The 26,713-nt window shown below is 58.9% G+C and overlaps 1 protein-coding gene across 4 annotated transcripts; it reads right to left on the reverse strand.

Moving 5' to 3' along the window:
• Window positions 1-1,166: 1,166 nt before the first annotated feature.
• On the reverse strand, window positions 1,167-26,471 carry SNAPC4 (small nuclear RNA activating complex polypeptide 4). 4 transcript variants are annotated; one of them, XM_030818182.1, is made up of 24 exons: window positions 26,376-26,471; window positions 24,558-24,696; window positions 23,256-23,302; window positions 21,918-22,085; window positions 21,614-21,739; window positions 21,113-21,191; window positions 20,557-20,638; window positions 18,981-19,085; window positions 18,831-18,903; window positions 18,251-18,415; window positions 13,912-14,059; window positions 13,212-13,318; window positions 12,955-13,049; window positions 10,224-10,318; window positions 9,445-9,524; window positions 8,549-9,037; window positions 7,618-7,701; window positions 7,184-7,349; window positions 6,642-6,712; window positions 6,060-6,170; window positions 5,300-5,327; window positions 3,094-4,787; window positions 1,934-2,072; window positions 1,167-1,398 (listed from the first exon to the last, which is right to left on the reverse strand). In XM_030818182.1, exons 2-23 carry the CDS (start codon window positions 24,685-24,687, stop codon window positions 1,941-1,943), a joined length of 4,275 nt encoding a protein of 1,424 aa, XP_030674042.1. In that variant the 5' UTR covers window positions 24,688-24,696; window positions 26,376-26,471; the 3' UTR covers window positions 1,167-1,398; window positions 1,934-1,940. The 4 variants fall into 4 exon arrangements, with proteins under 4 accessions (XP_030674042.1, XP_030674041.1, XP_030674044.1 ...); XM_030818181.1 differs by having other exon boundaries at window positions 7,184-7,433; XM_030818184.1 differs by lacking the exons at window positions 21,113-21,191; window positions 21,614-21,739; window positions 21,918-22,085; ... (1 more) ...; window positions 24,558-24,696; window positions 26,376-26,471 and adding an exon at window positions 19,704-19,839 and having other exon boundaries at window positions 7,184-7,433.
• Between the last annotated feature and the right edge of the window lie 242 nt (window positions 26,472-26,713).

The following is a 26,713-nucleotide window of genomic DNA, read 5'->3' on the forward strand; positions in this document are numbered from 1 at the left end:
TCGTCCCTGCAGGCTTGGGAAGCCCCAGGCCCCGCCTCACCCGGTAAAGCTGGTTGAACCGAGTTGCCACCCAACAGCTTCGAGAAGGGGCCGCCAGGCTGGAAGGCCAGGAAGCTAGTGCAGAGCCTGCCTAACCATTCTCAGCCTCCGGCCCCCAGGCCTCTGCGGGGACAGCATCTGACATCACACATTAAGGAGCGGACAATTAGGGGTCCTCCTGGGCTCTTGGGAATGCCACATTCCAGGGGGCCGTGCCCCTCCTACGCCCCCTCACCATCAGCATGAGCGAGTGTGCAGGCAGGAGCCATCCTGGGCCCTGCCAGGGAGCGAGCCAGAGCTGGCGCCAGGCCCTCATGACCCAGTGTCTCCCCAGCTTGTAAAACGAGGACCCCAGTGACTTCCCTGTGGTGTGTGTACTTAGGAGTTAGCACACATCCCACGTTCTCTAACCATATCAGAAGCTAAAAATCAGTAACAGATATCGGCAAAATCCCTACATATTTGGAAATTAAATAATATACCGTTAAATAACCCACAGGTCAGAGTGGCCCCCAGGAGACTAGGCACCAGACTAGAGAACCAGGCACAGCAACACACGATCAGGAGCAAGGCCGGCCATGGGACCGTCCCGTCTGCCAGGTGCCCAGGGCTGAGGCCCCACAGTGGTTCCAGTAAGGAGCGAAGCCCAGAGAGCCAAGGGCCTGGGGGCGCTGCTGCCACAGAGACGAAGGAAAGGGAGCGAGGGGACAGACGGAGAAGATGGGGGCTGGTCTTATGCCAAGAAAGGCCCATGCAAAAGGAACAGTGAAGTGGGGGGGCTGCCGCCGTGTCTGGGTAGCCAGGTCATCCGTTCCAGGGAACCCCCTGGGTCAGCCGGGGCGGTACGAGGGCTGGCAGCCATCTGTGGAGGGTGCCGGCTAGCCTGAAGGACAAAGCCACAGATGCTTTCCAGGAAATGGGTGAAAGAAAGCCTGCTTCTCTGACGGGAGGGCAGCCGGGGTACAGGAGGCCTCCAGGACCCCAGTGCTGGGCCCCCAGCACGCTGCCTGTCCCCATACTGCCTGCACTACGGTGGCTCAGCCACCAGACAGCGGCCTGACCCCAGCCAGGTGGGGGGTCCCTGTACACTGCCCGGTATCTCAGGACAACAAAACCACAACAGCCTGTGTCCGGCTCCACAATCAAAAACAGAACTTTATTCCTCCAAGTGTTCAGGTGTGCACCTGGGGAACGGCCATGCTCCGTGCCACACGGTCAGTTCGCAGGCCCGCCTCTGGTCACTGCGGACCTGGTCGGTCAGTGGCCAGCAGAAACCTGGCCTCTGGCTGCCTCTCTTGCAGGCTGGGGGTGGGCTGTCTCTTGTCAGCAGGGCCACGGGCTTCTGAAAAAGTGCTTGTCCTGGAACACAGGAACACCCAGGTGGTGGGGTGCCCTTGACCCCAGCCAGACCCCAAGCAGTGCTGGGACAGACAAACAGGAACCAAGATCACCCCAGCACCAGCCGTGCCCAGTCTGCTTGGTGAACCTGACCCACATGCACCAAGGGCCAGACCAGGGCATCAGGGCCCCAGCAGTGAAAAGCCAGCCTGGTGGGCTGTGGTTGGTGATGGTGGGGAGACGACAGAACAATGCACGGGAACAGGGCACCGCCAGAGCACAGCGGCCAGGGAGGAGCCCAGACCCCAACAAAGGCAGGGAATGAGCCTGTGGTCAGGGGCGCAGTGGTGCCAAGGCCTGAGGCACGGGTGGCCAGCAGGAAGGATGTGGGTTAAATGCTTCTCCCCCGGAGGGCCTCCATGACCCTGGACCCGCCCACCTAACCCAGCATACCTGCTGTGAGCGCCAAAGAGCCGAGCAGAGGCAAGGCCCCGCCATCTGGACACCACTCTGTCCCCTGGGTCGCAGGGCAGTGGCCTCCCCACTCAGGACTCACCTGCTGCTCACACCAGCCGCCTCCGCTTCCGGCTGTGCCTGGCATGCCGGGTTCTGAGCACATCAAGGTCGTCAACATCAAGGTCATTAGAAGCATCCAGGCAGGAGGCAGCAGAGCATTTACCAGAGTCTGGGGCTCCCTGAAATAAAATCCAGGCAGTGGGGACAAGAAGTGAGGAGGGGCCCTGTGGGTGTGTCCCACTGGGGACGGGGCACCCTCAGCTTGGGCGGGAGCTGCTCCAGGCACTCCTGGGGCCACACATGACCGTGCTCTCCCTCCCTTGGGGGCTCTGACCCCGTCTAAGCCATCCCTGTGGTCGGCCTCCTGCTCCCCCATGGGACAGCCATCACACCCCGGCAGGGCAGGAGGCTGTACACGGATGTGGCACGGGGGGCCTCTTCCCCCGGCTGGCCGGGGTCCTCCACCCACTCTTGGACATTGCTTCCTCCCTCACTTCAGCCCAGGGACTTGCGAGGCACAACCCCAAGGAGAGATGGAAGGCCGTCTGCCACACTCCCTACGACAGGCCCACAGGTCCAGCTGAGGCTGCTTGCTTCTGGTGGTTTCTCAGGGAGGCCAGCCCCCCGGCTGCTGCAAGTGGGCACCCTGGCACCAGGGGAGAAGGCCTCTCTGGGGGCCCCAGCTTCAAATGCTTTCCAGGGTTCCAAACATGGTTTCACCTACAGAGCTTGGAAAACTCTTCCCAAGGATACTCAGAGAGGTGACAGCTGAAAGGGACTTTTGGGACCCCAGAAATCCAGGGACAAACACAGCCACCACCCTCCACTGTACGCATGGCCCACCCTGGGAGCACACGTGTATGTGGCGTGTGCGGCTCAGAGCCGGGTCAGCGTCTGTCCCAGAGCTTCTCGCTCAGACAAGGCCACCTGGCTGGGCAGCACCAAGATGGCTGGAGACTCCTACACGAGAATGAGGCCTCTCTTCTCCCCTTTTCCACACTGCCCCAAAGGGAGGCCACTTCTGCAGAATCTACACGCAACTGGGCAGGCCAGGAGCCAGCTTCCTCCTCCTAAGACACCCAGCAGCCAGCCTTCCTGCCCGCAACTTCCACCAGCCCCCACCCCACTGCTCTAGGCAGGCGAGGGCACCCCAGGGACCGCTGCCTGCCGTGGGGAAGTGGGGCTGGGTGCCCACCCTACCTGAGTGAGGCATGTGGCTGTCGTGCAGCCCGGCTGCCCGTCCCTGTCTGCGAGTTCCAGCTCGCTCAGGAGGTCTTCATCCTCACTCTCGGAGCCCGCCCTCGAGGCTGCTGAGAGGGTGGTGCGGACGCCGTGTGGGGCCAGGGTGGCCAGGAGCGCAGGGAGGGTGAAGGCTGCCAGGAACCGCGCCCGCAACAGGAGGTAGGCTGGGTTGTCCTGGAGCTGCCCCCGCACCAGCCCCAGTGAGGCTTGCAGCGCTCCTGCCGGCCGCTCAGCCTCGCCCCCCGCCACCAGGGAGGTGGCCTTGTGCTCCAGGGCCTTCTTGTGGAGCAGGAGGCCGGACAGAGCTCGCAGGCTGCACAGGGCCGGGGGCTGGTAGGGCAGTCTGCTTCCCAGAAGAGGCACACGCACCCCCTGCTGGCCCCCCAGCCACTGCTGTGTAGCCGCCTCGCCCTCCTGGGACAGCAGGCCCAGGTCCAGGGCCCCCTTCTCAGGCCCAGGCTGGGGCAGGGGTGGCTTCTCCAGGCCCAGAGGCCCCCTGGGCTCCTGTGTCCCTGAGGGGGACCCCGGCGTCCCCCCTGGCTCACTTGCTGGGATGACACCACCAAGGGCTGGCAGCCTCCCGGACCAAGGGGGTTCTGCTTCAGGGAGGTCAGCCTGGGAGGACCTCCTAGGCTCGGGTATCTCCCTGGCCACCTGGGCCTCTCCAAGGACAAGGGCCACACTGCCATCCACTTCTGCAGGACTTTGGGAGGGGGCGTGTGTGGGAGGGGCTGAGAGGTCTGTCCTGCAGGAATGCTCTGGTTCCGTGTCCATATTGGCTGGGGCCCTGGGTCCCTGGGCCGCCCGAGCCTCAGTCAGGGGAGGCAGCAGAGTAGCCAGCAGCCTTGCGGGGCCAGGGGTCCCTGCTGGCCTGGGAAGGCTCACCACAGCTGGCACAGGAACAGGGAGAAGCCCCTGGGCTGTGAGCACCCAGGTGACAGGCAGGGGCACACTGGCCGCCACATGTGGCCCTCCTACATGCGTCAGGCTGAGGGGCTGGATGGGCAATGGGGTGGGGCTGGGGGCTGCGGGGAGAAAGAGTGGCGCTTCAGGCAGGCCCTGCTTCCGGGATGCAGCGGGGGCCTGGGACTGTCCGAGACCACTCTCGGGGCGGCTCACAGAGATCTGGTCGGGGCCCAGGGCAGGGGCTTGGGAAGCAGCAGGGGCTGTGCCCTCGGCCCCTGTGAAGGCAGGAGCGAGGGGCAGGGCTTGCGTGGTGGAGAGTCTCTTGTCCTCAGCTGAAGTCCCAGCCTCCTGCCAGGAGCCAGAAGTGCCAGGCTTGGCTGCTGCAGGGGCCCCAGGTCCAGAGAGCGGTACATTTGAGACGGTGGGACCTGGGGCTGGGCGGCCGTGTGGGGTGTGTGGGAGACGGGGCTGGAGGATCACAGGCGAGGAGACCAGCAGCTGGGACGGGAGCAGCACCGGGCCCCGGGCAGCTTCTCTGGCACGGGCCTCCTGAAGCCGCTTCTCCTGAAGCCGCTTCTCCTGAAGCAGCTCCGACACAGTCTTGGGCTTGGGCCGGGGGCCGGTTGGAGCCAGTGGGGACGCCTGGGGTAGGGTGCGCTCCACCCGGCTGGACGCCAGTCTTCGGCTCCCTTTGTGGCTGGCGCTCTTTGAGGCTTCTTGAGCCGGCACGTTTGGGAAGAGGTGGCCTGTGGGGAGGAAAGACCCACACTTGATAAGCCCCAGGCATCTGGCCCAGGAACAGCCCCTCGCTGCCATCCCCTCATCAGGAAGGACCATGTGGGGAGCCTGGGGTCTTGAGCCAAGAGGGGGTCAAGCGGCACATCCTGGGTCTCCTGCGTCACAGTGGCTACCCCAGACGGCAATGCTCCGGCCAAAGCCAGGGCAGTGGGCACTCTGGGAAACCCAGCCCATTTAATGCTGGCTGAGATCAGCTGGGAGCCCAGCTTGCCGGCACTGGGCATGGGCAGACCCTCGCTCCAGACGACCCCTGCCTCCGGGCCCCATGCTGGGGAGGGCTCAGGGCTGCAAGGGGAGCCTAGGGAGCTCCAAGCTGGCCCAGCCGTACTCTCATCCCTGTGGTGGGACTCGAGGGAGCTCTGTCACCAGGGGCCACAGGCTGTGCTGCTTGGGGGCTGCGGGTGAAAGCCAGGGCCAGGTTAGGCCTCTTCCCCACCAGGGCAGAGAAGCAGAGAGTTACCTGGGGTGCTCTGGGCACTTGAGGATGCCTGGAAATGAAGGAGAGGAGAGTCAGCAGCTCAGGTGTCCTCTGCGGGCTTGGACCACCTCTCCTAGCATCTGGACTATCCCCTGCCACTCCCTGAAATGGGACGAGGCCCCAAGGGCTAGTGCTGGCCTCCCACACGCCTCTGTAGGAACTCCGGGGCCACAGAAGCAGCCAAGCGTGTGGCGCAGCAGGCAAAGGCCTGGCCACGTGCCCCCCCCACCAGTGCAGCTCCTCCCAAGGGTGCCCTCGAGAACTCTTCTGGGGGGCTGGGGGCAGGGTGGGGTCCGCAGGGAGAGGCAGGGGGGCTGGAAGCACAGAGGCCCAGGGGTACCCCACTGCTGCCCCTGCTCCTCCAATGAGTGACACTGCTTTGTCACCCCACCCCCAGGTGACAGGGCTCAGGGGTGAGGCCTCGTTGAACTTGTGTGAGTTTGGTTTCTGGAGCAGAAAGGCAAGAACCAGGCATCCCCGGCAGACAGCGCCCATGTCCATGACCGCCCGGCGGGGCTATGGGGGAAAACAGGCACATGGGCCCCAGTGTCAGCCCCGACCTGCACCTGCCTGACTTCCCCGGGGCCTCTCAGGGCTGTGTCCCCTCAGGTGGGAAGTGCAGATGCCTCCCTGAGGGGCTGCGGTGGAGCGGGTGGCGGGGGCAGGGAGCCTCCCTGGAAACGCACTCCAGTGCCGGGGCAGACAGTGGTCATCCTCACTCCTCACCCCAAGTGCCTGCTACCTGCAGAAGATGCACTGGTGGGTCCCGAGCAGCAGCCTGGGGCAGCCTGGGTGGTAGGGCCTTCCTCTCTCGGACGACCTCCAAGCAGCCAGCAGTATCGATCTGGAACAGCTGCGGGACGCGGAAGGCGACCTAACCATAGCTGCTTTCGGAAGCAGCTCCGAAGCTCCGGAGGCCTAGGCAGAACCTGGGGCAGCCCTGAGGCTGGGGCAGCCACCTCGAGACCTCAGCCTTCCTGCCCTCTGATGCAGATGCAGGGGAGGCCATGAGGCTGTGCACATCCAGGATGGCCTCCCATGTGCCCCAGGCCTGCTCTCCTCCCCCGGCATCTTCCACTCATACTAGGGCCCCACGGACCCCCTTCCCCGGACACTGTTTAGCCCGATGGGGGCAGTGCGTGCTATAGCCGGCACCCCTTCCACATTCACTTGCTAACAGTGTAAGGCATGGAAAGTGCATTTTCCAGGCTAGAAAACTTGAGATAACTAGACTTTAAGGAATGAATCTACTGCAGATTTCAAAACTTCACCAAAAACTTTTTACAAGGCAAAGGAAAACCGAAGCTCTGCCCAAGTAGCTTACCTGGGTAAACAGGGTAAACACGGGGGTGCTGGCCAGGCGGACCTGCTGCAGCTGCTCCCTGAGGCCATCCGCTGCGGGCACAGGGGGTCAAGTGGAAAGCAGCCCCAGCTCCCACGGACACAGGGGAATAGGTGGAAAGCAGCCCGAGCTCCCATGGGCACAGGGGGACAGGTAGAAAGCGGCCCCAGCTCCCATGTACCTTTCGAGGCGGCTCTGGGAGCCAGGCCAGGGTGGGAGGGGAGGCCTTGGAACCAGCACCCCACAGCCACGGCTGGACAAGGGTGGGCCCTCTGAGCCCTGTCACCACCAAGCTGCCACGTGCTTGGCCCAGGAAGAGTGGTGGGGCACGGAGGGAGGGCTGGCTCTGACTGGGTGTCCTGGAAACCTTCAGGGACGGGAAGCTGACCAGAGGTGGCGCCCACCCCAAAAAGATTCCCCTGCTGAGGCCACTTCCCCAAGTGACCACTGCCTGCTAGGCTGGATGTACTCTTCATCCTCACCCCTCGCCCCCAGGAGGCTCCCAGAGGAGCCCCAGGCCATACCTTGAGTCTGCACTGCAGCGGGTCTCTGGGAAGCCAGTGTGCAGGGCAGGACAACGTCCCCCACCCAAGGGGTCACAGCCAGCAGCAGCCTGCGGTTCAGGAGCCTCCGGTGCAGAGCGTGTCTCCAGCGCCGCTGCCCACTCTGGGTGGCTCTGTGCCGTAGCCACTGCACGTGGGATCGGGCCACGCTGTCAACAGAGCTGACCCCTGGGGATGAGGTGGGCAGGGGTGGCTGCCTCAGCTGCTCTTTCTGTAAGGAGACGGCAGCACCTGGGGCCCATGGCCAGGCTCGGCCCCCCGGGGTGGACCCTGCCTGGTGGCCAGTGCTGCCCTCCACCCCGATCAGGGCATGATCGGCGGGGAGAGGAATCACTCAGATCATGGCAGGGTGCGTGGTGGCGTGCGTGCGTGTGGGTGTTTGCAGCAGGCCTCACCTGTGTGCAGCTCCGAGCAGCCGTGTTGGCCCTGAGCACCCTCAGTACGGTCTCCACAGGCACTGTCAGCAGATGACTCCCACCCTGATGAGAAAGCTGCCTGAGGCGGGGCACGCGGGGTATACGGGACACATGGGGGCCTCCCCTCACCGCCTGCATGCGATGCCTCTTCACTCAGGCTCCGAAGCGCGGCTGCGCACAGCCCTGCTCTGCCTCACGGGAACGTCCACCATGGGAAGTGTGGGTTCCCCAGGCAGGGCCTCCCCGCTAGGCCTGGCTCCTGGGACATTAACAGGGTCCCATGCCCCCCAGCCAGTTCCTCAGGCTGACAGCAGCAGCCCTTCCAGGTGACGCCCCGGCCTAGGGAGATGCTGGCTGTGCAGCAGCGAGCCCCATGCACCTGGCTCTGCCAGTAGCTTCAGTGTCCACTGTCCCTGCCAATGACTCCCAGGACAGACCAGCCTGTTCAACTCTGACTGCTCCCACGGACACGGCCAGAGATGGGCCTGACACGGTGAAGACCAGCCAAGACGAGCAGACACACCACAAGCCAGGCTGGTCCCAAGCGGATGGACAGGCCCTTCCCAGGGAGGGCCTCCAGGTGCACAGGCTCACGAGGAGGGAGGGGGGGCTCCTCCCGCTGCCACCTCTGCCCTCCCCAACCCTGGCTTGGGGGTGAAACGTTTCAGAAATGCCTCCAGGTCCAAGTGCCCATTCAGCCATACCCCTGAAACAGTCCACGAGCCAGGAAAAATGGAGGCTTCCCCAACAGTCCCCCGCCACGCACAGCTCTCCAGAGCTCAGCCAGAAGTAGCGCATTCTGATGCGCACGAACCCTGGGGCCCTGCTGCTGCACTATCCCCGAGCGTCAGCCCTGGCGAGTGAGTGCCGAAAGTGCACTTCCCGTGGCACCCCCGGGGCCGGGGCCTACCTCGAGGGCCTGCTTCTCTGCGCCCGCCGGGCGAGTGTCTGCTGAATGGGAGGCCTGGGCAGCTCTCGGGACAGGGCCATGGGCCCTGGCAGGGGCCTGCGCCGGACTCGTCTCCTCTCCAGGAGCCGCGGCTGTGATGGAAGCTTCCTTGCTGCCACCCTGGCTGGCACTGGACCCCTTGGGAGGGCTGAGGGAGGCAGCGGGGCCTCCCAGCCGGGCCCCTGCCCCTCCTCTCCATGGCTGACTGGTGCTCTGCCTGGCAGGAACCCACAGATCCACGTCCGGGACCACGTACTGTGGGGACAGCAGTGCTCTGTCACCCTCCCCGGCCTGCGCCTGCTCTGGCTCTGGCTCCTCCTCCTCGCTGCTGCTGCTGCTGCTGCCGCTGCCCCCTCCACTGCTGCCACTGCTGCTGCTGCTGCTGCTGCTAGAGCTCCACCGGATGCTGTGACGGGCCCTCCGCCGCCGCCTCCGGAGACCCTGCTTCTTCTGAGGGGAGGAAAGAGCTACTTAAAGGCCTTGGCAACCCCGGTTCACCGGGGGCAGCAAACAGGCCAGCCCTTTGGGGAGAGGCCCAAGCAGGGCGCCTCCGAGGTCAAGGGCAGCCACTGCCAAGGCAGGGTCTCCCTCTGCCCTTGGCCACCCAGAAGAAGAAACGCCAAGACCAGAAACCGAACGCCCCCTCCCCTCCTCCTGCCCCCTCCCCTCCTCCTGCCCCCCTCCCCTCCTCCTGCCCCCCTCCCCTCCTCCTGCCCCCCTCCCCTCCTCCTGCCCCCCCTCCCCTCCTCCTGCCCCCCTCCCCTCCTCCTGCCCCCCTCCCCTCCTCCTGCCTGCTGGACCCCCCAGTTGACCAGGCCGTTGTCTGGTTTCAGATAAAGAAGGAGCGAGTGGCTCACCCCCATCATGATCTTCCACTTGCTTAGACACTGGGAGCCAGACCGATGGGGCAGCTCAGAAGCTATTTTTGCCCAGTGACCTACAAAAGCCAAATCCCATGGAAATGCCTTCATCCAAAGATTCTTCCCCAAGACAGGCTTGCTGTTCCCCAGGAGACTTGCCGTGGCCCCATCAGAGTGGGGCCACCTGTGCACTTTCATGCTGGGCAGGAACCAGGGGTCAAGCATGTTGGGCGCCTACAATTTGGCAGCATCTGATTCTCATTGGATGCTCAGCCCCTTAGGAAAGTTCTGCCAAACATGGAACTGAGAAGGAAAAATCGTCCTAAGCAGACACCACGGCCCTCACATATCTGCTCCCCCCAGGCTTCGGCACCAGCCATCCCCCACCATTCCCGCTCTTCACACAGTGTGGGGCAGCGGGAGGAGCATGGGTGCTGCTCTCACAGGGCAGAGCCATAGTATCTGGTGTGTCTTTGAACATGGCAATACCACAGCTAGGATTTACTCTAAGGAGACACTGCAAATATAAGCAAAGACTTAGCTATAGAACACCCAGCTCGTCGGGTGTGGTGGCACACACCTGCAGTCCCAGCTACTTGGGAGGCTGAGGCGGGAGGATGGCTTGAGCCCAAAAGTTTGAGGCTGCAGTGGGCTACGGTCGCACCACCGCACCCCAGCCTGGACGACAGAGCTTGCTCTGTCATTATCCTATCTCTTTTCTAAGAAACAAAAAACAAAAAAAAAAAAACTAGAAGAACAAACTATCAACAACTTACCAACACCATATTTTTCTATTAATTCAATTAACTGTTCCTCTTCTTTTAAATTCCACCGTCCCTTTTTCAAGCTGAAATGTAATCTCCTGAGATACCTGAACGTGACATGAAAAGCAAAGAACATTTCAGATGCTGAGATGCCACCCCCTGCTGCCCCAAGCGTCTTTAATGGTTTCTTGGATATGACACGAAAGGCGCAAGCAACAAAAGAAAACTATAGATAAAGTAGACTTCATCAACAGCTAAAGCTTTTGTGTCCCAAAGGACATCATCAAAAAAGTAGAAAGACAGCGTACAGGCTAGGAGAGAACGTTTGCAAGTCACGTGTCCAATAAAGGACTTGTATCTGAAACATATGAAGAACTCTTTCAAGTCAGTCATAACTAGACAAGTAATATCAAAAATGGGCAAAGGACTTAAATAGACACTTCTCTAAAAACCTATTTCTATGGACAGTCACCAACCACATGAAAAGAGGCTCCACATCAGCCACAGGGAAGCGCATGTCAAAACCACGAGACGCCACTTCACACCCGCTAGGACGGCTAGTATCACAGACAGATCACAAGTGCTGGTGAGAGTGTGGAAAACCAGAGCCCTCATACATTGCTAGTGGGAATACGAAATGGTTCAACCCCTTTGGAAAACAGTCTGGCCATTCCTCAAAAGGTTAAACACAGCGTTACCCTGCCCCAGCAATTTCACTCGCAGGATATAGCTGAGAGAAATAAACAGATACCTATGTAAAAAAGTGCAAGCAAATGTTCAGAATGTTTTCAGGGTTCATCCACGTTGTACCAGAATTTACAGAAATGCGGTGTTTATATGAGAATCCCACTCCCCTCCCATTTTTTTTTTTGAGATGGAGGCTCACTCTATCGCCCAGGCTGGAGTGCAGTGGCGCTATCTCAGCTCACTGCAACCACCACCTCCCAGGTTCAAGTGATTCTCCTGCCTCAGCCTCCCAAGTAGCTGGGACTACAGGTGCCTACCACGAGTGGCTAGTTTTTGTATTTTTAGTAGAGACAGGGTTTTACCATATTGGCCAGGCTGGTCTTGAACTCTTGACCTCATGATCTGTCCGCCTTGGCCTCCCAAAGTGCTGGGATTACAGGCGTAAGCCACCAAGCCCTGCAAACCCCTTTTTAAGGCTGAATAATATTCCCTTGTGTGAAAATTTTATTTTCCACTCATCTGCTGATGAATGCTTGGCCTTTCACTCTTGTAAATGATGCTGCTGTGGACATTGTTGTATCTAAGCTCCTACTTTCGATTCTTTTGGGTTTTATGCTTATCAATCTTGGGGGTATAATTCTATGTTTAACTCTCTGAGGAACTGCCATGCTTTCCACAGAGGCTGGACCATTTTACAATGCGCAAAGGTTTCAATTTCTCGACACCCTTGCCAACACGGTGACTTTTTTTTTTTTTTTTTTTTTAAATTAACAGCCATCCCAACGTGTGTGTGGTTTTGACTTGCACTTCCTTAATGACTCATGGCGCCGGGCATTTCTTCACGTGCTCACTGGCCATCTGTGCATCTTCTTTGGAGAGACGGCCACTCAAGTTCTTTGCCTGCGTTTAGATTGGGTTGTTTTTGTTGTTGAACGGCTTTCTTTTTGGGGTGACAAAATGTTTTACAATTGATTGTGGTGATGGCTGCACAGCTCAATGAATACCAAATACTAAAAACCACTGACGTCTACACTTCATTTTTTTTTTTTTTTTTTTTTTGAGATGGAGTTTCACTCATCGCCCAGGCTGGAGTGCAATGGCGCGATCTCGGCTCACTGCAACCTCTGCCTCCCAGTTTCAAGAGATCCTCCTGCCTCAGTCTCCCGAGTAGCTGGGATTACAGGCATGCACCACCACGCCCGGCTAATTTTGTATTTTTAGTAGAAATGGGGTTTCTCCATGTTGGTCAGGCTGGTCTCAAACTCCCAACCTCAGGTGATCTGCCGGCCTCAGCCTTCCAAAGTGTTGGGATTACAGGCCTGAGCCACTGAACCCGGCCTTCTACGCTTCATTTTAATTAATTTATTTATATTTTTTTGAGACAGCCTTGCTCTGTCACCCAGGCTGGAGTGCTGTGGCATGATCTCACCTTACTGCAACATCTGCCTCCCAGGCTCAAGTGATTCTCCTGCCTCAGCCTCCCAAGTAGCTGGGATTACAGGCGCCACCCCTACCATGCCCAGGTAATTGTTGTATTTTTAGTAGAGACGGGGTTTCGCCATGTTGACCTGGCCTCAAGTGATCTGCCTGCCTTGGCCTCCCAAAGTACTGGGATTACAGGCGTGAGCCATTGCACCCAGCTTCTGAACTATACACTTAAATGAATGCATTGCATGGTGTGTGAATTATCTCAACGAAGCTATTTTTGAAAGGACAATAGGCAGGAAAAGGAGGGAGCTGCAGCTGTCTGCCCAGGGGTCCTGCCCACCAGCAGTCTGAGAGAATTCAGACAAGGGTCAGGAAAAGCCGCCCAAGGAGTTGTCTCAAGTGGAGTCTGTGCCTTGCGCCGGGCAAACAAGCAATAAAGAAGTCAGGGTTGGAAAAAATAGCTTATCCGGGCCAACCCTGGCACACCAAGCACCCACAGGCCACGCCCTGCTCCTGTGATAGCAAATCACTCCTGGCTGCCGTCGCCCAGCCTGCCCACGGCCCACACAAGTGCACCTCGTCAGCGACCCACACGAGCCCCTCCCTCACCCAGCGCTGCGCGACTCACCGATCTCGACACTGGGCATCGCTCCTACCTGGCACCTCTTCCCGGATTTTAAACCAATCCTGCTCCCCGTATTTGGCAACAGCTTGAAGCAACTTCTGCAGGAAGGGACAGGCAGACAAGTGAAGCCTCTGCAGGCACGGCCGCAGCCTCCCCACCCTGAACCCAGTCAGAGAAGGGACCACTGGGGCACAGCAGCCGCTGAACACAGCCACGTCACCTTCCCAGAGCCCAGTTCTCCTAGGGTCCCGTACACTTACAGCATCTTCCTCCGGGGCCCAGTACCCCTTCTTCAGGCCAGGATCCAAGCTTTTGGTCCATCGGTAGATCAGCTGCATGGAGTCTCTCCCTTCCATATAGTAGACAACTAGGGACAGAGGAATAGGGAGGTCCTGTGGGGTCGAGACACACACCCTCTGTTTGGTAGACAGCTAGGGACAAGGGGGTCCTGTGGGGCCGAGACACCCACCCTCCATATGGGTCACACAGAAGAGTCGCTTTGGCCAGGCGCAGTGGCTCACGCCTGTCATCCCAGCACTTTGGGAGGCAGAGGCCGGCAGATCACCTAAGGTCAGGGGTTCGAGACCAGCCTGACCAACATGGTGAAACTCCGTCTCTACTAAAAATACAAAATTAGCCGGGCGTGGTGGCACATGCCTGTAACCCCAGCTACTCGGGAGGCTGAGGCACGAGAACTGCTTGAACCCGGGAGGCAGAGGTTGCTGTGAGCCAAGATCATGGCATTGCACTCCACCCTGGGCAACAAGAGTGAAACTCCATCTCAAAAAAAAAAAAAAAAAAAGTCACTTGAGTCACCAAGAAGCGAACTGTGGAATAGCCAGGACTGTCTAGGCCCTCGCCTGTCTGGTTGCCTCTCTGTGAATTCTCCCTGCAAGTCTCCAGTGTCCTGATGCGGGGCCCTGTGACAGCCTGAGAGCCACTGGGGCGGAGGGGCCTCACTTCTGCGGTAGGGGATGTGGCTGCCGACACGCATCTCCTGCACCAGCTGCGTGAGCATGCGGTCCTCCTCCTCCGTCCACTCCTTGCGTTTCAGGGCTTTGTTGTGCTGCTGGAATTTCTGCAGGCACTGGAAGGCGCTGCGGCTGGTCTTCCCAAGGCCCAAACAAAAGCAAATGAGTGTTACTACGCGGCGGGATGTCCAGATCTGTCTCTGAGAGTGCCCCAGGGCACAGGTGGGCCCATGAGCCACTTGGGTGACCCTTCTGCAGACCCCAGCTCTCCTCCTCCCAGACTCCTGTGGGCTGATGGAGAGCACACCATGGAAGGAAGACACTACACTCACGAAACTGGACCAGGAAGGACCAGGTGAGAGAGGAATCAAACCTTCACTTAAGAAAATATTAAGAAAAATTCAAAATAGGTAAACTGATAAGACTCCAAAACCACACTGCAACTCACTCAACAGAAACTCCCAGCTTGGCAAGGGCTGGGAGACGCACTGCTCTGCATGGGGCACGCTCTTCAAATGCAGCTGCTAGCACCTTCTCTGCCTTCTCGAGCTCTAGGGTATCTCGCAGCTAAGGGGTGTGGGGTAGGGGATGCACGGGACAGCCCCTGGTTTGGTGTCCACGTCTCAGGAGATGCCCTCAGAAGAGAGTGCCCCAAAATGACTCTCCCAGCTTCCCTGTGTGGCTCGGCTCAGCAAACCCACCCTCAGTCCACACAGTGGACCATCTGCCCAAATCTTTTCCTCACTCATCTCCTCAAGGGGTTTTCCAAGAGCTGATGAGTGTTACCTGAACCCTGTTCTCTGAAAGTGAGCTGCTGGGTGGCAGAGGGCATGCAGGGCTGGACATGCTGTGAGGTTTGCTTTTTCTGACAGTGAGCTGCTGGGTGGCAGAAGGCACGCAGGGCTGGATGTGGTGCCGCTGAGCTGTGAGTTTTGCTTCCATGGTTTTCTTCCCCACCAAATCCTTCCCAGCTCGCTACAGCACAGGTCAATCTGAGACTCGTTCACCACAAACAAAACCACCACCCCGGGGTGTGCGAGCTGCAGGGCAATCCTAGTCAACATGTGTGAGCCTCGCCCCCGTGCCCCCACGGGAGCGCTTCTGGGAGCATCAACACACTCGAGGCCTCACCCATCCTCCTACACTCAAGCTGGCACTTCCCAACCAGTGGAAAGAGACCCTTCTCACACCTATCCCAAGCCTGCCGAGGGAGCTGGGAAGGCAAAGGACTCGGGGGTGGGGCGGGATTCAGAGCCGGGGCCTGCTGGGGTAGCTGAGAGCAGCAGCTCTCAAAGGGGGCTAGAGGGTGGCTGGAGGGAGGCTGCTGAGGCCTTAGTCTGGCTTTTCTTGACAGTGACTAAAAACACTTCCCTGGAAGGAGAAAGAATCTGGCGGGGGAAAGTGCTGGTGCCACGCTTTCTGATATTAACAGAGAAGCATGTCTGACTACGTGTTCCAAGGAGAAAAAGCCATTAATGGATGGAAGACAGTTGAATTCCCAAAAATCACAAGGAGAAAAACTGGACTTACGGTTTCATCAAACCAGCAAGACAGAGTGGAAGGAAAAGAGGCCACAAAGTAAAACGGACTCAACACACCAGACCCAGGGAGGGCACCAGAACACCCACCCTCCCACAAAGCCAGAGGTTGGTCAGGCGGGTGGGAAAGCAAAACCCAGCTGCGTGCTGCTTTCATGAAAACACTTGGAAATGACGATTTGTTAAAAGGCTGAAAATACAGGGAAGGGCCGGGCGCGGTGGCTCACGCCTGTAATCCCAGCACTTTGGGAGGCTGAGGTGGGTGGATCACGAGGTCAGGAGATCGAGACCACCCTGGCTAACACGGTGAAACCCCGTCTCTACTAAAAAAATACAAAAAATTAGCTGGGCGCGGTGGCAGGTACCTGTAGTCCCAGCTACTTGGGAGGCCGAGGCAGGAGAATGGCGTGAACCCGGGAGGCGGAGCTTGCAGTGAGTGGAGATCGCACCACTGCACTCCAGCCTGGGCAACAGAGCGAGACTCTGTCTCAGGAAAAAAAAAAAAAAAAAAATCAAAAAAATAAAAAGAATAAGGGAGATAGAGAGATAACGACTTTTAAAAAAAGCATAGTTTGCAAAGTAAATACAGTCATCACGGCCAGGTGCGGGGAATCACGCCTGTAATCCAGCACTTTGGGAGGCTGAGGTGGGCAGATCACTAGAGGTCAGGAGTTTGAGACTCCTGGCCAACATGGTGAAAACCCATTTCTACTAAAAATACAAAAGTTAGCTGAGTGTGGTGGCGGGCACCTGTAATCCCAGCTACTCAGGAGGCTGAGGCAGGAGAACTGCTTGAACTAGGGAGGAAGAGGTTGCAGGCAGCCGAGATCGCGCCACTGCACTCCAGCCTGGGCAATAGAGCTGCACTCTGTCTCACCAAAAAAAAAAAAAAAAAAAACCCAAAAACCAAAAAAACGGTCATCATAAAGTTATGTGGGCTGAGCACAGTGGCTCACGCCTGTGATCCTAACACTTTGGGAGGACGAGGCAGGAGGAGTGTTTGAGACCAGGAGTTCAAGACCAGGTCTCTATTAATTACATAAGAAGTTATGTGTTGGGGGAGTGGGGGGTGGGGGCGGAGGAGAGCATCATGAAAAAGAGCTAATGTGGCCGGGCGCAGTGGCTCATGCCTATAACCCCACATTTTGGGAGGCCGAGGCGGGTGGATCACAAGGTCAGGAGTTTAAGACCAGCCTGGCCAATGCAGTGAAAGCCCATCTCTACTAAAAATACAAAAATCAGTCAGGCGTAGTGGTGCGTGCCAGTAGTCCCAGCTACTGGGGAAGCTGAGACAGGAGAATCGCTTGAACCCGGGACGCGGAGGTTGCAGTGAGCCGAGATTGTGCCACTGACTCCAGCCTGGGCAATAGAGAGAGACTCCATCTCAAAAAAAAAAAAAAAAAAAGAAAGAGAAAAAGAGCTAACGAGCTAATGCATGCTGGGCTGAATCCCTGGGTGCTGAGCTGAATCCCTGGGTGATGGGCTGATCTATGCAGCAAACCACCATGGCACACGTTCACCTATGGAACGAACCTGCACATCCTGCACACGCACCCCTGAACTTAAAAAATATAAAAAACAAAAAGGAAAAAAAGAAAGTAGACTCCGATTAAAAAAAGTTACGCATACCAAACTATGTAGCAGTAAGATATATATAAAAGAAAAACTGATTTTTATTTATTTTTATTTTTATTTTTGAGATGGAGTCTTGCTCTGTCGCCCAGGCTGGAGTGCAGTGGGGTGATCTGGGCTCACTGCAAGCTCCGCCTCCCGGGTTCACACCATTCTCCTGACTCAGCCTACGGAGTAGCTGGGATTACAGGCACGTGCTACCACGCCTGGCTAATTTTGTATTTTTAGTAGAAATGGGTTTTCACCATGTTGGCCAGGAGTCTTGAACTCCCGACCTCAGGTGATCCGCCGGCCTCGGCCTCCCAAAGTGCTGGGATTACAGGGGTGAGCCACCGCACCCGGCAGAATTAAACTTCTTTAAAGGCAAACTCAGTTTAATAGCTGATATAGATTGGGCCCTACTTACAGAGAACACACCTTTTTCTTAAAAACAGTTTTGGTGAGTTTAGCTCGGTCTGCTATAATCAGGTGCTCTGCCATAAAAAAGTAAAATATATTTGAAAAATGGAGATTTTACACATCATGCCCCTAGTTCATGTTCGAATCAAATTCAGATAAAGAACCACCACAAGAACTCCCAGAAATCCAACTATTTAAAAATGGAAACATACACTCCTAGATACACCTAGGTCCAAAGAGGCAATAAAAATAGAAACTAGAGCTACTCTGGAAATCTATGAGAAGAACAGTTCACACCAAGCTGCTCTCAGAGGAGTGTGGCCTAACAAGCCTCATTATCAAGACAAGAGGCCCAAGTCAGTAAAGAACTGAGTCCTCACTCAGGAAACCAGAAAAGCGGCAAGAACTCACACGAGGAAAAAGCGTTCTTTAGAAACATCAACAGAATAAACTCCCAAGGCTGATGGAGACAGAAGAAAACTAGAAATAAGAAAGGAGACAGACTCCGGTATGCTGGGCATGCACCGCTGCATGGGGAGACCTGGAAGGCTGGGAAGGCCCAGGGGAGCTGCGGCAATGGCCTAGTGGCAGAGAGGGCTGGGCAGGCTCCTTCTCCAGGGCCACAGCCTGGAGGTGGCAACACATAGAAACCTGGCGGTGAGTGAGCACTGGGGACCCCGCACCCGTCAGCAGCCTCCCGCTATACGGCCCACACGCCCTCAGGTCTCCTGGCCCCTGGGGTCCAGGCCAGGCCCTTACCCCCAGCTCCTCTGCAATCTTCTGCCACTCCAGGTGGCCGTGTGCAGCTGCGATCGCCTGCAGCCGCTCCTCCTCCTCCCCGCTCCACTCCTGCTTGTTGATGCTGGGGTGCTCCGAGTTCTGCCAGAACTTCCGGATCTCCTCTGCGCTGCGGCTGCCTTCAAACTGCACCGACAGAGACACTCAGCCTTGCAGGCCACTGACCCCAGGGGCACCCTAGATGCAGCTCCAAGCTGAGCTGTTGCTCTCTGCCAACTGGAGGCTTCCACGGCTGCAAGTAAGCGGAATCTTCGTCCAACTCACTAGGCCTTGCATAGCCAAACACGTAGACTTGGCTCCAGATGCAAGGCCGGGAGCCTTCCAGACCATCTCAGAAAGGGCTGTGCACCAGCGGGAAGGCCCTCATGAGGCCACTCGCCACTCCCAACTGCGGGACATGCTCTTGACCTGGGTGGGCGGGGGGTCACAGCAGAACCTGTTGCCAGGGAGGGTGTGGCCTTACCACCCAATTCCAACTGCACCCGGGCTACAGGGAACTGCACTCTGAGCTGCTTGGGGCTCAGACCTGCCCCTGACTTACGTTAATATTGGAAATCTTCTCCCAGTCGTGGCTGTCCAGCCTGTTCCCCAGCAAGGCCTCTTCTGGAAGCTGGCTGGAGGAAGGGATGAGGGTATTGGTGCCACGCCTGGCCTGTGGGCTCCCCTGGGCCCTCCCGGGAGGCCCCCTCACTTGATGTCCTGGATCTCCTTCTCGGCTTCCCGGGCCTGCTTCTCCAGGGCCTGCCTCTCCAGCTCACTGGAGACTTTGCTCTGCTTCTGGTGCAAGTACTCGAGCCTGCAGGGCAGAACAGAGGCAGATGGGCTGGGGCATGAGGGCTGCGGGGCGGGACGGGTTCTCTGCGCATTAGAGGGCGAGGAGTGTGAGCTCAGCAGAGATTCCGAGCCTCCCTCACCCTCCCTGCCTCGGCCTCCTCACCCATGAGGGAAGCTGTAGCACCCACCTCCAGGCTGCCACTGGGGTAGGAACGGCTGCAGTGTCTGCTGACACACTACCGCCTGCTGGCCCCCGTGTCTCAGAGCCTCGCGATAGCCCTCGCGAGCCTCAGTGCCCCAGCTCCCAGACTGTGCCTGGCACAGAGACACAGCCATAGGCTGATGTCCTGACTGGTGCCCAGTGAGGAGGCTGGAGGCTGTGAGGCCACAGTAAAGAACCACTCCCCAGAGCAGGCCAGGGAGGAAAACCCAGCTCTCCCCGAGTCTGAGGAGAGACCCACTGTCGTCACTGCAAACCCTGACCATGCACATCAGGCCACGGTGGGGGGAGGTGGGACCCGGGACCCCTGGAGTGGCCAAAGGCCTCTCAGTGCCCAGGGATGCCCTGGCAGCTTGTATTCTAAAGGTACCCCCTCTGCCTTGAGAGCTCATGGTGGCCGCACAGAAGACAGGTGGGGACCTGCTGTGCTGTTGAGGGAGTGGCCAACCAGGTGCTGCTGGGTCGCTGGACTCTGGGAGCAGCTGTCTTTGACCAAAGTCATCAGGATAGCAGTGCCTTCTATCAGGTGCAGACAATAAGGCCATGCTGTGCCTTGCTTTGGTCACGTAGTATCACCCCACCAGCAAACAGCAGGTTTCAGGAATGCGGAAAGGGAAGCCCAGAGAAGAGAAGCTGCCTGAGCCAAACCCCTCATCATGGCCGTGTGGACCGACCCCGCGCCGAGCCACACCCCTCATCATGGCTGTGTGGACCGACCCTGCACCCCGAGCCACACCCCTCAACATGGCCGTGTGGACTGATCCCGCGCTTAGCCGCGCGGCCACGGGGAAGCCCCCTTCAAGGGGAAGGGGCATAAACTCCAGGCATGAGCATCTCTCCATGGCCTGGCAGGACCCGCTGCAGAGAACAGGCATGCAGCTAAGCTGAACCTCTGCCAAGCCCAAACCGACCAGCCTTGACTCTTCCTGTTGGCCAGGAAAGGCTGTTGTGTTTGTTTTTGAGACAGGGTCTCGCTCTGTCACCCAGGCTGGAACACAGTGGTACAATCACAGTTCACTGCAGCCTTGACCTCCTGGGCTCAATTGATCCTCCCACCTCAGCCTCCCAAGTAGCTGGGACCACAGGTGTGCACCACCACACCCGGCTAATTTTTTTACCTTTTGAAGAGATGGGGTCTCACCATGTTGCCCAGGCTGGGCTTGAACTGGGTTCAAGAGATCCTCCTGCCTTGGCCTCCCAAAGCGCTGGGATTCCAGGCATGAGCCCTGCACCCAGCCCGAAGGCCGTTTTTGACCTTTGTTTTTAGACTTACTTCAGTAACTTGGGCTGAAGCAATCGCTGCAGGCGGTCACTCACCACTGACTTTCGGAGCAAGGCCTTTTCCCAGTTTTTCCCTGAGAAGAAGCCACAGCATCATCACTGAGGGTCTGGATCCTCTCCACGGCCCAGCCCCCGCAGTCGGTGTGCACTTCCCGAGGCAGTGGGGGAGGGGGGGGGCCCACAGCGAGTAAGCAGCATGCCAGGCCCACAGATGCGGCCCCTCCACCCAGCCAACAGAGCTCCACCCGAGGCCTGGCGCCAGCTCACGGGTAGGGCCACCAGAGCTTTGCGGCCCAAGACAAGACGGGGAGACTGAGCAAGAGGGTGGGGTGCGGCCTGGCCAGCCCCTCATGACTGGTGTTCTGGAAAAGACCTGCTCGGTGTGGAAAGGCAGGAGTCAAGGGGCCAGTCCCAGTGGTGAAGGCCTGAAGGAACCATGAGGTCACAACAGAGAGAGGTCTGAGAACTTGGGGAGAAACTGGGGAAAGCAGGGCCATGGGGAGGTGTCCCGGGCTCAGGGGTGCCGCAGGGCCGGCTGGGGCTCTTACATTTGGTCACGAGGAGCTCCTCGAAAGCCTTGATCCCCTGGGCAGCCTTCTCTCGTGTGTCCTCGTTGGCAGGTGGCCCCTGTCAGGGTGGCACGGCATCACCACAGGCACAGACCACATGTGCTCCCTGCAGGCCCAGCACATCCCTCCAGAGCCCACGAAAGGACCCGGGCTCCCCCTGCCTCCTGTCCTCCTGTATTGTGAGGCTGGGGGGTGCAACCCTGCCGGACACTCCATGAGGCCTAATGAGGTCAAGCCTTGCACAGGCAACACTGGCACCTCTACGAGGGCTTGCTCATCGCTTCGCAGGGCCGTCCTGGCAGCCCAGCGCAGAGCAGAGGGCAGCTTGCCCACCATGGAGGAGGCAGTTTGAAGGAGGTTGGCCAACGTTATCTTGAATTCACAGGAATTCACGACTCCCTGCAGCAGGACTTGGGGGACAAGAGCCCTTCCCACGGTCCACAGAGCCTTGCCAACAAGAGCAGGGCCTCGGCCACTCACCACGCCCGTGACCTTGTCCTTGAAATACGGCTTCATGAAGTGCCCCATGTATGTGCTTGGGGGCAGGCTCTTGCCGTCTTTCACCTTGGTGCCTTTGGACCCAGCCAGATCCCTCATGAGTTCCTCCTGTGACAGACACAAGGCAGGGACCCCTCTGTGGACCAGCAGCAATGACTCTCCCTGTGGAGGCGACCCGGGGCAGAGGAGAGGCAGGGAGCTGGGGAGCCCTGGACCTGGGAGGCCCAGCTGTGGGGGGCTCTGGGGGTGGGGAGGTGTGGGCACAGGGGGCTGAGGCCCGTCCCACCTGCTGCTCCCGGTTCTGGGCCAGCAGCAGGTTGGCCTCGGCCAGCTTCTCCTGGATGACCTCCTGGTAGACCATGTTCAGCTGCAGGCAGGTCTCTGGGTCTTCAGGGAGGGTTTTATCCTTGGGGTCGTCCTCGTCATTGCTGGCTTCGCCCCACCTTTCTTCTTCCTGGTTACGAGCCAGAAATGGCATGGGAAGAGATGAGACATGGATGCTCCCCTGTCCTAAGGAGCCAGTCGCCCATCGCTGAGCCTCTGGGACACTGAGGCAGCTCTGGCATGGCAATACCTGATGTGGAAGCAGGAAGTGACCCTGGTGGGCAGCGGGAGGGCGTGTGAGTTTGGGAGTGGAGCCTGTCACTCTCAAGGCGGCCTGTGTGCGCCTTTCCTAACCCACGGCAGGCAGAGCCTCCAACCTGGAATGCGCCAGGGCTGGGGCTGCTGCGAGGCAGCAGGCAGCTTTCCAGGACCACAGGCGTCCTGTGAACCCTGAACTCTGTCCTGAGCCCCTGTCGTGTGCATCACCAGCAAACCACGGGGAGCAAGCGTGTGTGGGAGGAAAGTCTCTGCAAAGCCAGGAGGTGGACGCGGTGAAAATGCCCGTTGGGAGGTGAGGTGCCCACAGGCTACAGCAGGGTGCTCACCCACAGAAGGTGAACCACACAGCCACACAAACATGAGGCAACTGAGTACCCACCGACTTGGCGGAAAAAGGAAGCAGCAAATTGCCAACGTTTTCCAAAGTGAACAAAAGGCAGCTAACAAAATAATGACTGGCCTCACAGAGCAGTTGCCAGGTGCTGTTTGGGTGCTCGTGTATTCTTCTTTTTTTTGAGACAGGGTCTCACTCCATCACCCAGGCTGGAGTACAGTGGTGCAATCACAGCTCACTGGAGTCTTGGCCTCCTGGGCCCAAGCGATCCTCCCGCCTCAGCCACCCAAGTAGCTGGGTCCACAGCCACGTGCCACTGCACCAGCTAATTTTTGTATAGCTGCTCGTGTTAACCGACTTGTGCTGTAAACGTCCCCGCTGCCCCACAGGAATCTGAGGCACAGAGAGGTGAGCTGTGTGGGGCAGGACCCAGGTGCACAACTCACAGCTTTCCGCGAGTGACAGACGCCACACAGGAGACAGAGGCATACAGCTATGAGCTCAGAAAAAACCCAAGGGGTGTGATCACCAAGCTGTTAACAGTGGTTATTTCTGGGGACAATTTCAATGACAAATGCTTTTTAATTTTTTTATAACACACGTGCATCATTTTTATAATGCAGAAAAACCAATATGGGTGGTGGCAGGCCTGACCCAGTGGCACAGCCAGATCAGGCCAGCAGTTACCGAGATCGGCGGATCGGCAGGATCCAAGTCCTCAGAAGGTGGTGAATCTGTAAGAAACACAAGCAACACAGTGTTGGTGACCAATGTCTGGGTCAGGGCGGGGGCGCAGCTCACCACTGCTTCTTGGGCAGAGGGGAGAGGGCCTGGGGCTGTGCGGTAGTGAGAGCGCCTCAGGCTGAGGCTTGCAGTGAGCAGACCTTCCCTCCCTGACAGTGGGGTGGGCACTGGACCAAGGCCGGGTTAGCCAGATAGAGAAGACTCTGACCACACACTGGGGACCTCCAGGCACACAGGATAAAGCTACACAGGGTTATTTCACTGGATGGCACAAGCTGTCTCGCACTGGAAACAAACGGGGAAAGTTTAGCGGAAAATGGACCTCTCCTTCAGGAGCTCAGCCAGTCAGATGGGAGGCACAGACGTAGAGGCCCTGACCACAAGAGAAAGATAGCAGGTTGCCTGAGACGCAGGCCCTGGGTCTGGGAGAGGTGGGAAGCAAGGCTGGGGGGTCTCCTGTCAGGGCAGCAGCTGGTGGGGTTGGGGTAGGCTCAGAAGCCAAAGGGAGCACGGAGGAGAACACATGGGGAGGGGAACATGTTGGGAGGGGAGGCTGTGGGGTGGGGAGCCTATGCGGTGGGGAGCACATGGGGAGGGGAGTACGTGGGGTGGGGAGAGGAGCACATGGGGTGGGGAGTACGTAGGGTAGGGAGCACGTGCGGTAGGGAGCACGTGGGAGGGGAGCACGTGGGGTGGAGAGCACTTGGGGTGGGGAGCACGTAGGGAGGGGCGCATGTGAGAAGAAGAGATCCTAGGGGTGTGAGCTGTGGTGACCATCCAGGCATGGACTGTCCAGGCTGCCATCTGGTGAGGTCCAGGCCTGCCCCCTCCTCCCAGGATGGTCCACTCCAGAAGCCCTGCACAGGCCCAAGGAAGCCAGGGCCAGACCCTGGGACGCCTAGAGCCCAGGGTACACACACAGCCAGCTGGTTTAGGGGCTAGCAAAGGAGGAACTGTCAGAAGCTCTCTCACTGGAGTACAGGCATACACTGGTACAAGCAGCACCAGCCATCGTTTATTATTATTATTATTTTTAGAGACAGGGTCTTGCTGCGTTGCCCAGGCTGGACATGAACTCCTGGGATTGAACAATGCTCTCACCTCAGCCTCCGGAGTCCCTGGGGTTACAGAGGCCCGAGAGACCACACCGGGCTACCATCACACCCTAATGTGCCTGAGAGGAACCCAGGGGGCAGACCAGCTGTTCTCACCAGGACCCCAGGAGGCCAGGTGCAAGGGGCTCACCTGCTTCAGAATCTGACTCAAGACTTGATTCTGAGATCTCCACATGGGTGCCGGAGGAGCTGGGATCCAAAATCCTTTCCAGCTCCTTGATCTCCTGTGTAATCTTCTCTCTTTCAGCATCTACATCCATGACTTCTACCTGCCTCCAAAACACACCCCATTGTTAGGAACCAAGACTATGCCAGGATCCCATTCTCCTTCAGACACACCCGCCCACAGGGGATGGCAGAAGCCTACTTGGCAGTGGGCACTGGGCTCCGCAGGGAAAGATTAAGAGGCCAGGCACAGAATCAGGGAGCCCTGGGGCGGCAACCTCAGACCCCACGAACTCCTATGTGCTCTGCCAGGAGCCTAAGCCCCAAGAACATCTCCCGCCTGCTCTGAGGCTGCAACCAGCACAGGCAGGGAGTGGATGAACAAGGACAGGCCCCACTGTCCCGTCTCTGCTCCCACACCAAGCCACGCGGAAACTGGCCACCCAGCGTAGAAGGTGTGGGGTACAGCGGCAAAGTCACTACAGGGCAAGGACACAGCCCGTGACCCACTCTGGCCATCCTGCTCTCCCATGGCACAGAGCCGGACCACAGAGGGCATTTGAGAAACGTTCACAGAGACACACACTGAGACTGCCCAGGTGACAGGCACTTACAGCATGGGGGAAGGAAGCTCCCAAAGGCAAGGCTGGCTGTTCTCTGTGCATCCAGAACAGCACCTGGAACGTGGCAGTGCCTGACACTAACAAATGTTTGTCAAGCTTTTTTCTTAGGAGCTGTGGTCCAGGAAGTCTGAAGGGAGAAGGATGCTAGAGAGGCAGAGTGGGAGACTGAAGCATTAGCAGAGAAAATCTAAAGGAATCACTAGCACAGACCCGGGAGCCCGAAACACCCAACAAGAAAGAGAAATGCCCTCCCCCGTCCTTGGCGTGGCTCTCCCTGCTGGAGACTGACTGAGGCCCTGCCCAACTGGAACAAAACCAAAGCATCCACCCGCGAGCACCGTTAGCCGCATCAGCAGCCCAGGTACCCTCACTCCTTCGCAAAGCTCCTTGTTTATGCCCGAAATGCTTGTGAACCTGTAAACTCAGCTAACAGCCGGCCAGAGGCAGAGCTGGCAGCGACCGCAGGCTGGTTCAGCGTTCCGGGCCGTTGGAGACGCTTTCCCCTGGAAGCCTCACACAAGAGGCTGCTGCCTCCCCCTCCCCATGTCGCTCAGGTGAGCAATGATCAGCAGGAAGGAGGTCAAAGTCACACGTGCTGAGCCACTGACATCAGGGGCTGTCCCTCTCCCCGTACTCCTCTTCCAAGGGCTGGTCATGAGGGCTGCCCACCAAGACGGAGCGCAGCAGGCGGTCCCTCCAGCCCCAGCTGCAGGGACGCCACCCGGACTCGGCTGGGCCCAGGGAACCCCAGGAAGCGCCAGGACGATGGGCGTTTAGGCACGGGCTTGGGAGACAGACCCGGCCCAGGCCCAGTTCCGCCTCCTGCTCGCTGCGGGACCTGGGGAAACCCCCTCCGAGGCTCGGCCACGGCGGAATCGCCGGCGCAGTCCCCGAGACGCACGCGGGCGCCCTGCAGCCGGGGCCACCCCGCCGGAGCCTCCTCAGAGCCCGCGGGGGCCGCAGCCCGCTCCCAGCCGAGGGGCTCCCAGGGCCGGAATCCCCGCGCGCCCAGGTTCGGCCGGACGAGGCCACGCCACACCTGTTTCCCTGACTTTGGGCGCTGCCCCGCCCCCGTCCCGGGCCTCGGCTATCCGCTCCTCGGGACAGCGCCCCCCTCCACGGGGAGAGCCCGGGAGCTGCCTGCGCCACCCGCGCCTCACCTGCTAGGCGCAGACCTTACCAGCCCCCACAGACCCCGCCGTCGCCCGGGCGACCGCAGACTCGACGCTTCCGGCGGCTGCATAACAAGAGCGCCGCCCGAGGCAGTGTCCGGAAGTCCCGCCTCCTGAGGCGCGGGGCTCGCCGGGACGACCGCTTTGGCCTGCCGGGACTAGAAGGGCGAACGCCTCGGTGCTGCCCTCCCGCGGCCGCCCTGGGGGCCGCCTCCGCGCGCTCTGGAGGGGCGCGGGTGGACGCGGGACTTCAAGGCAGGGGACAGGCGGAGACAGGCACCCGGCCACTCGGTCACCATCCGGAAGACCGGCCCTCACTGGCTGTG

This window comes from Nomascus leucogenys, chromosome 8 (genome assembly GCF_006542625.1).
Source record: "Nomascus leucogenys isolate Asia chromosome 8, Asia_NLE_v1, whole genome shotgun sequence".
Lineage (NCBI taxonomy): Eukaryota > Metazoa > Chordata > Mammalia > Primates > Hylobatidae > Nomascus > Nomascus leucogenys.

Coding starts and splice junctions, on each gene's coding strand:
- SNAPC4 (XM_030818181.1), bottom strand. CDS start 24,687: ATGGATGTAGATGCTGAAAGAGAGAAGATTACACAGGAGATCAAGGAG. Junction 20,639..21,112: donor GGAGCTCCTCGTGACCAAAT/GTAAGAGCCCCA, acceptor GCTTCTTCTCAG/GGAAAAACTGGGAAAAGGCC. Junction 6,171..6,641: donor TGTTTACCCTGTTTACCCAG/GTAAGCTACTTG, acceptor CGCGTCCCGCAG/CTGTTCCAGATCGATACTGC.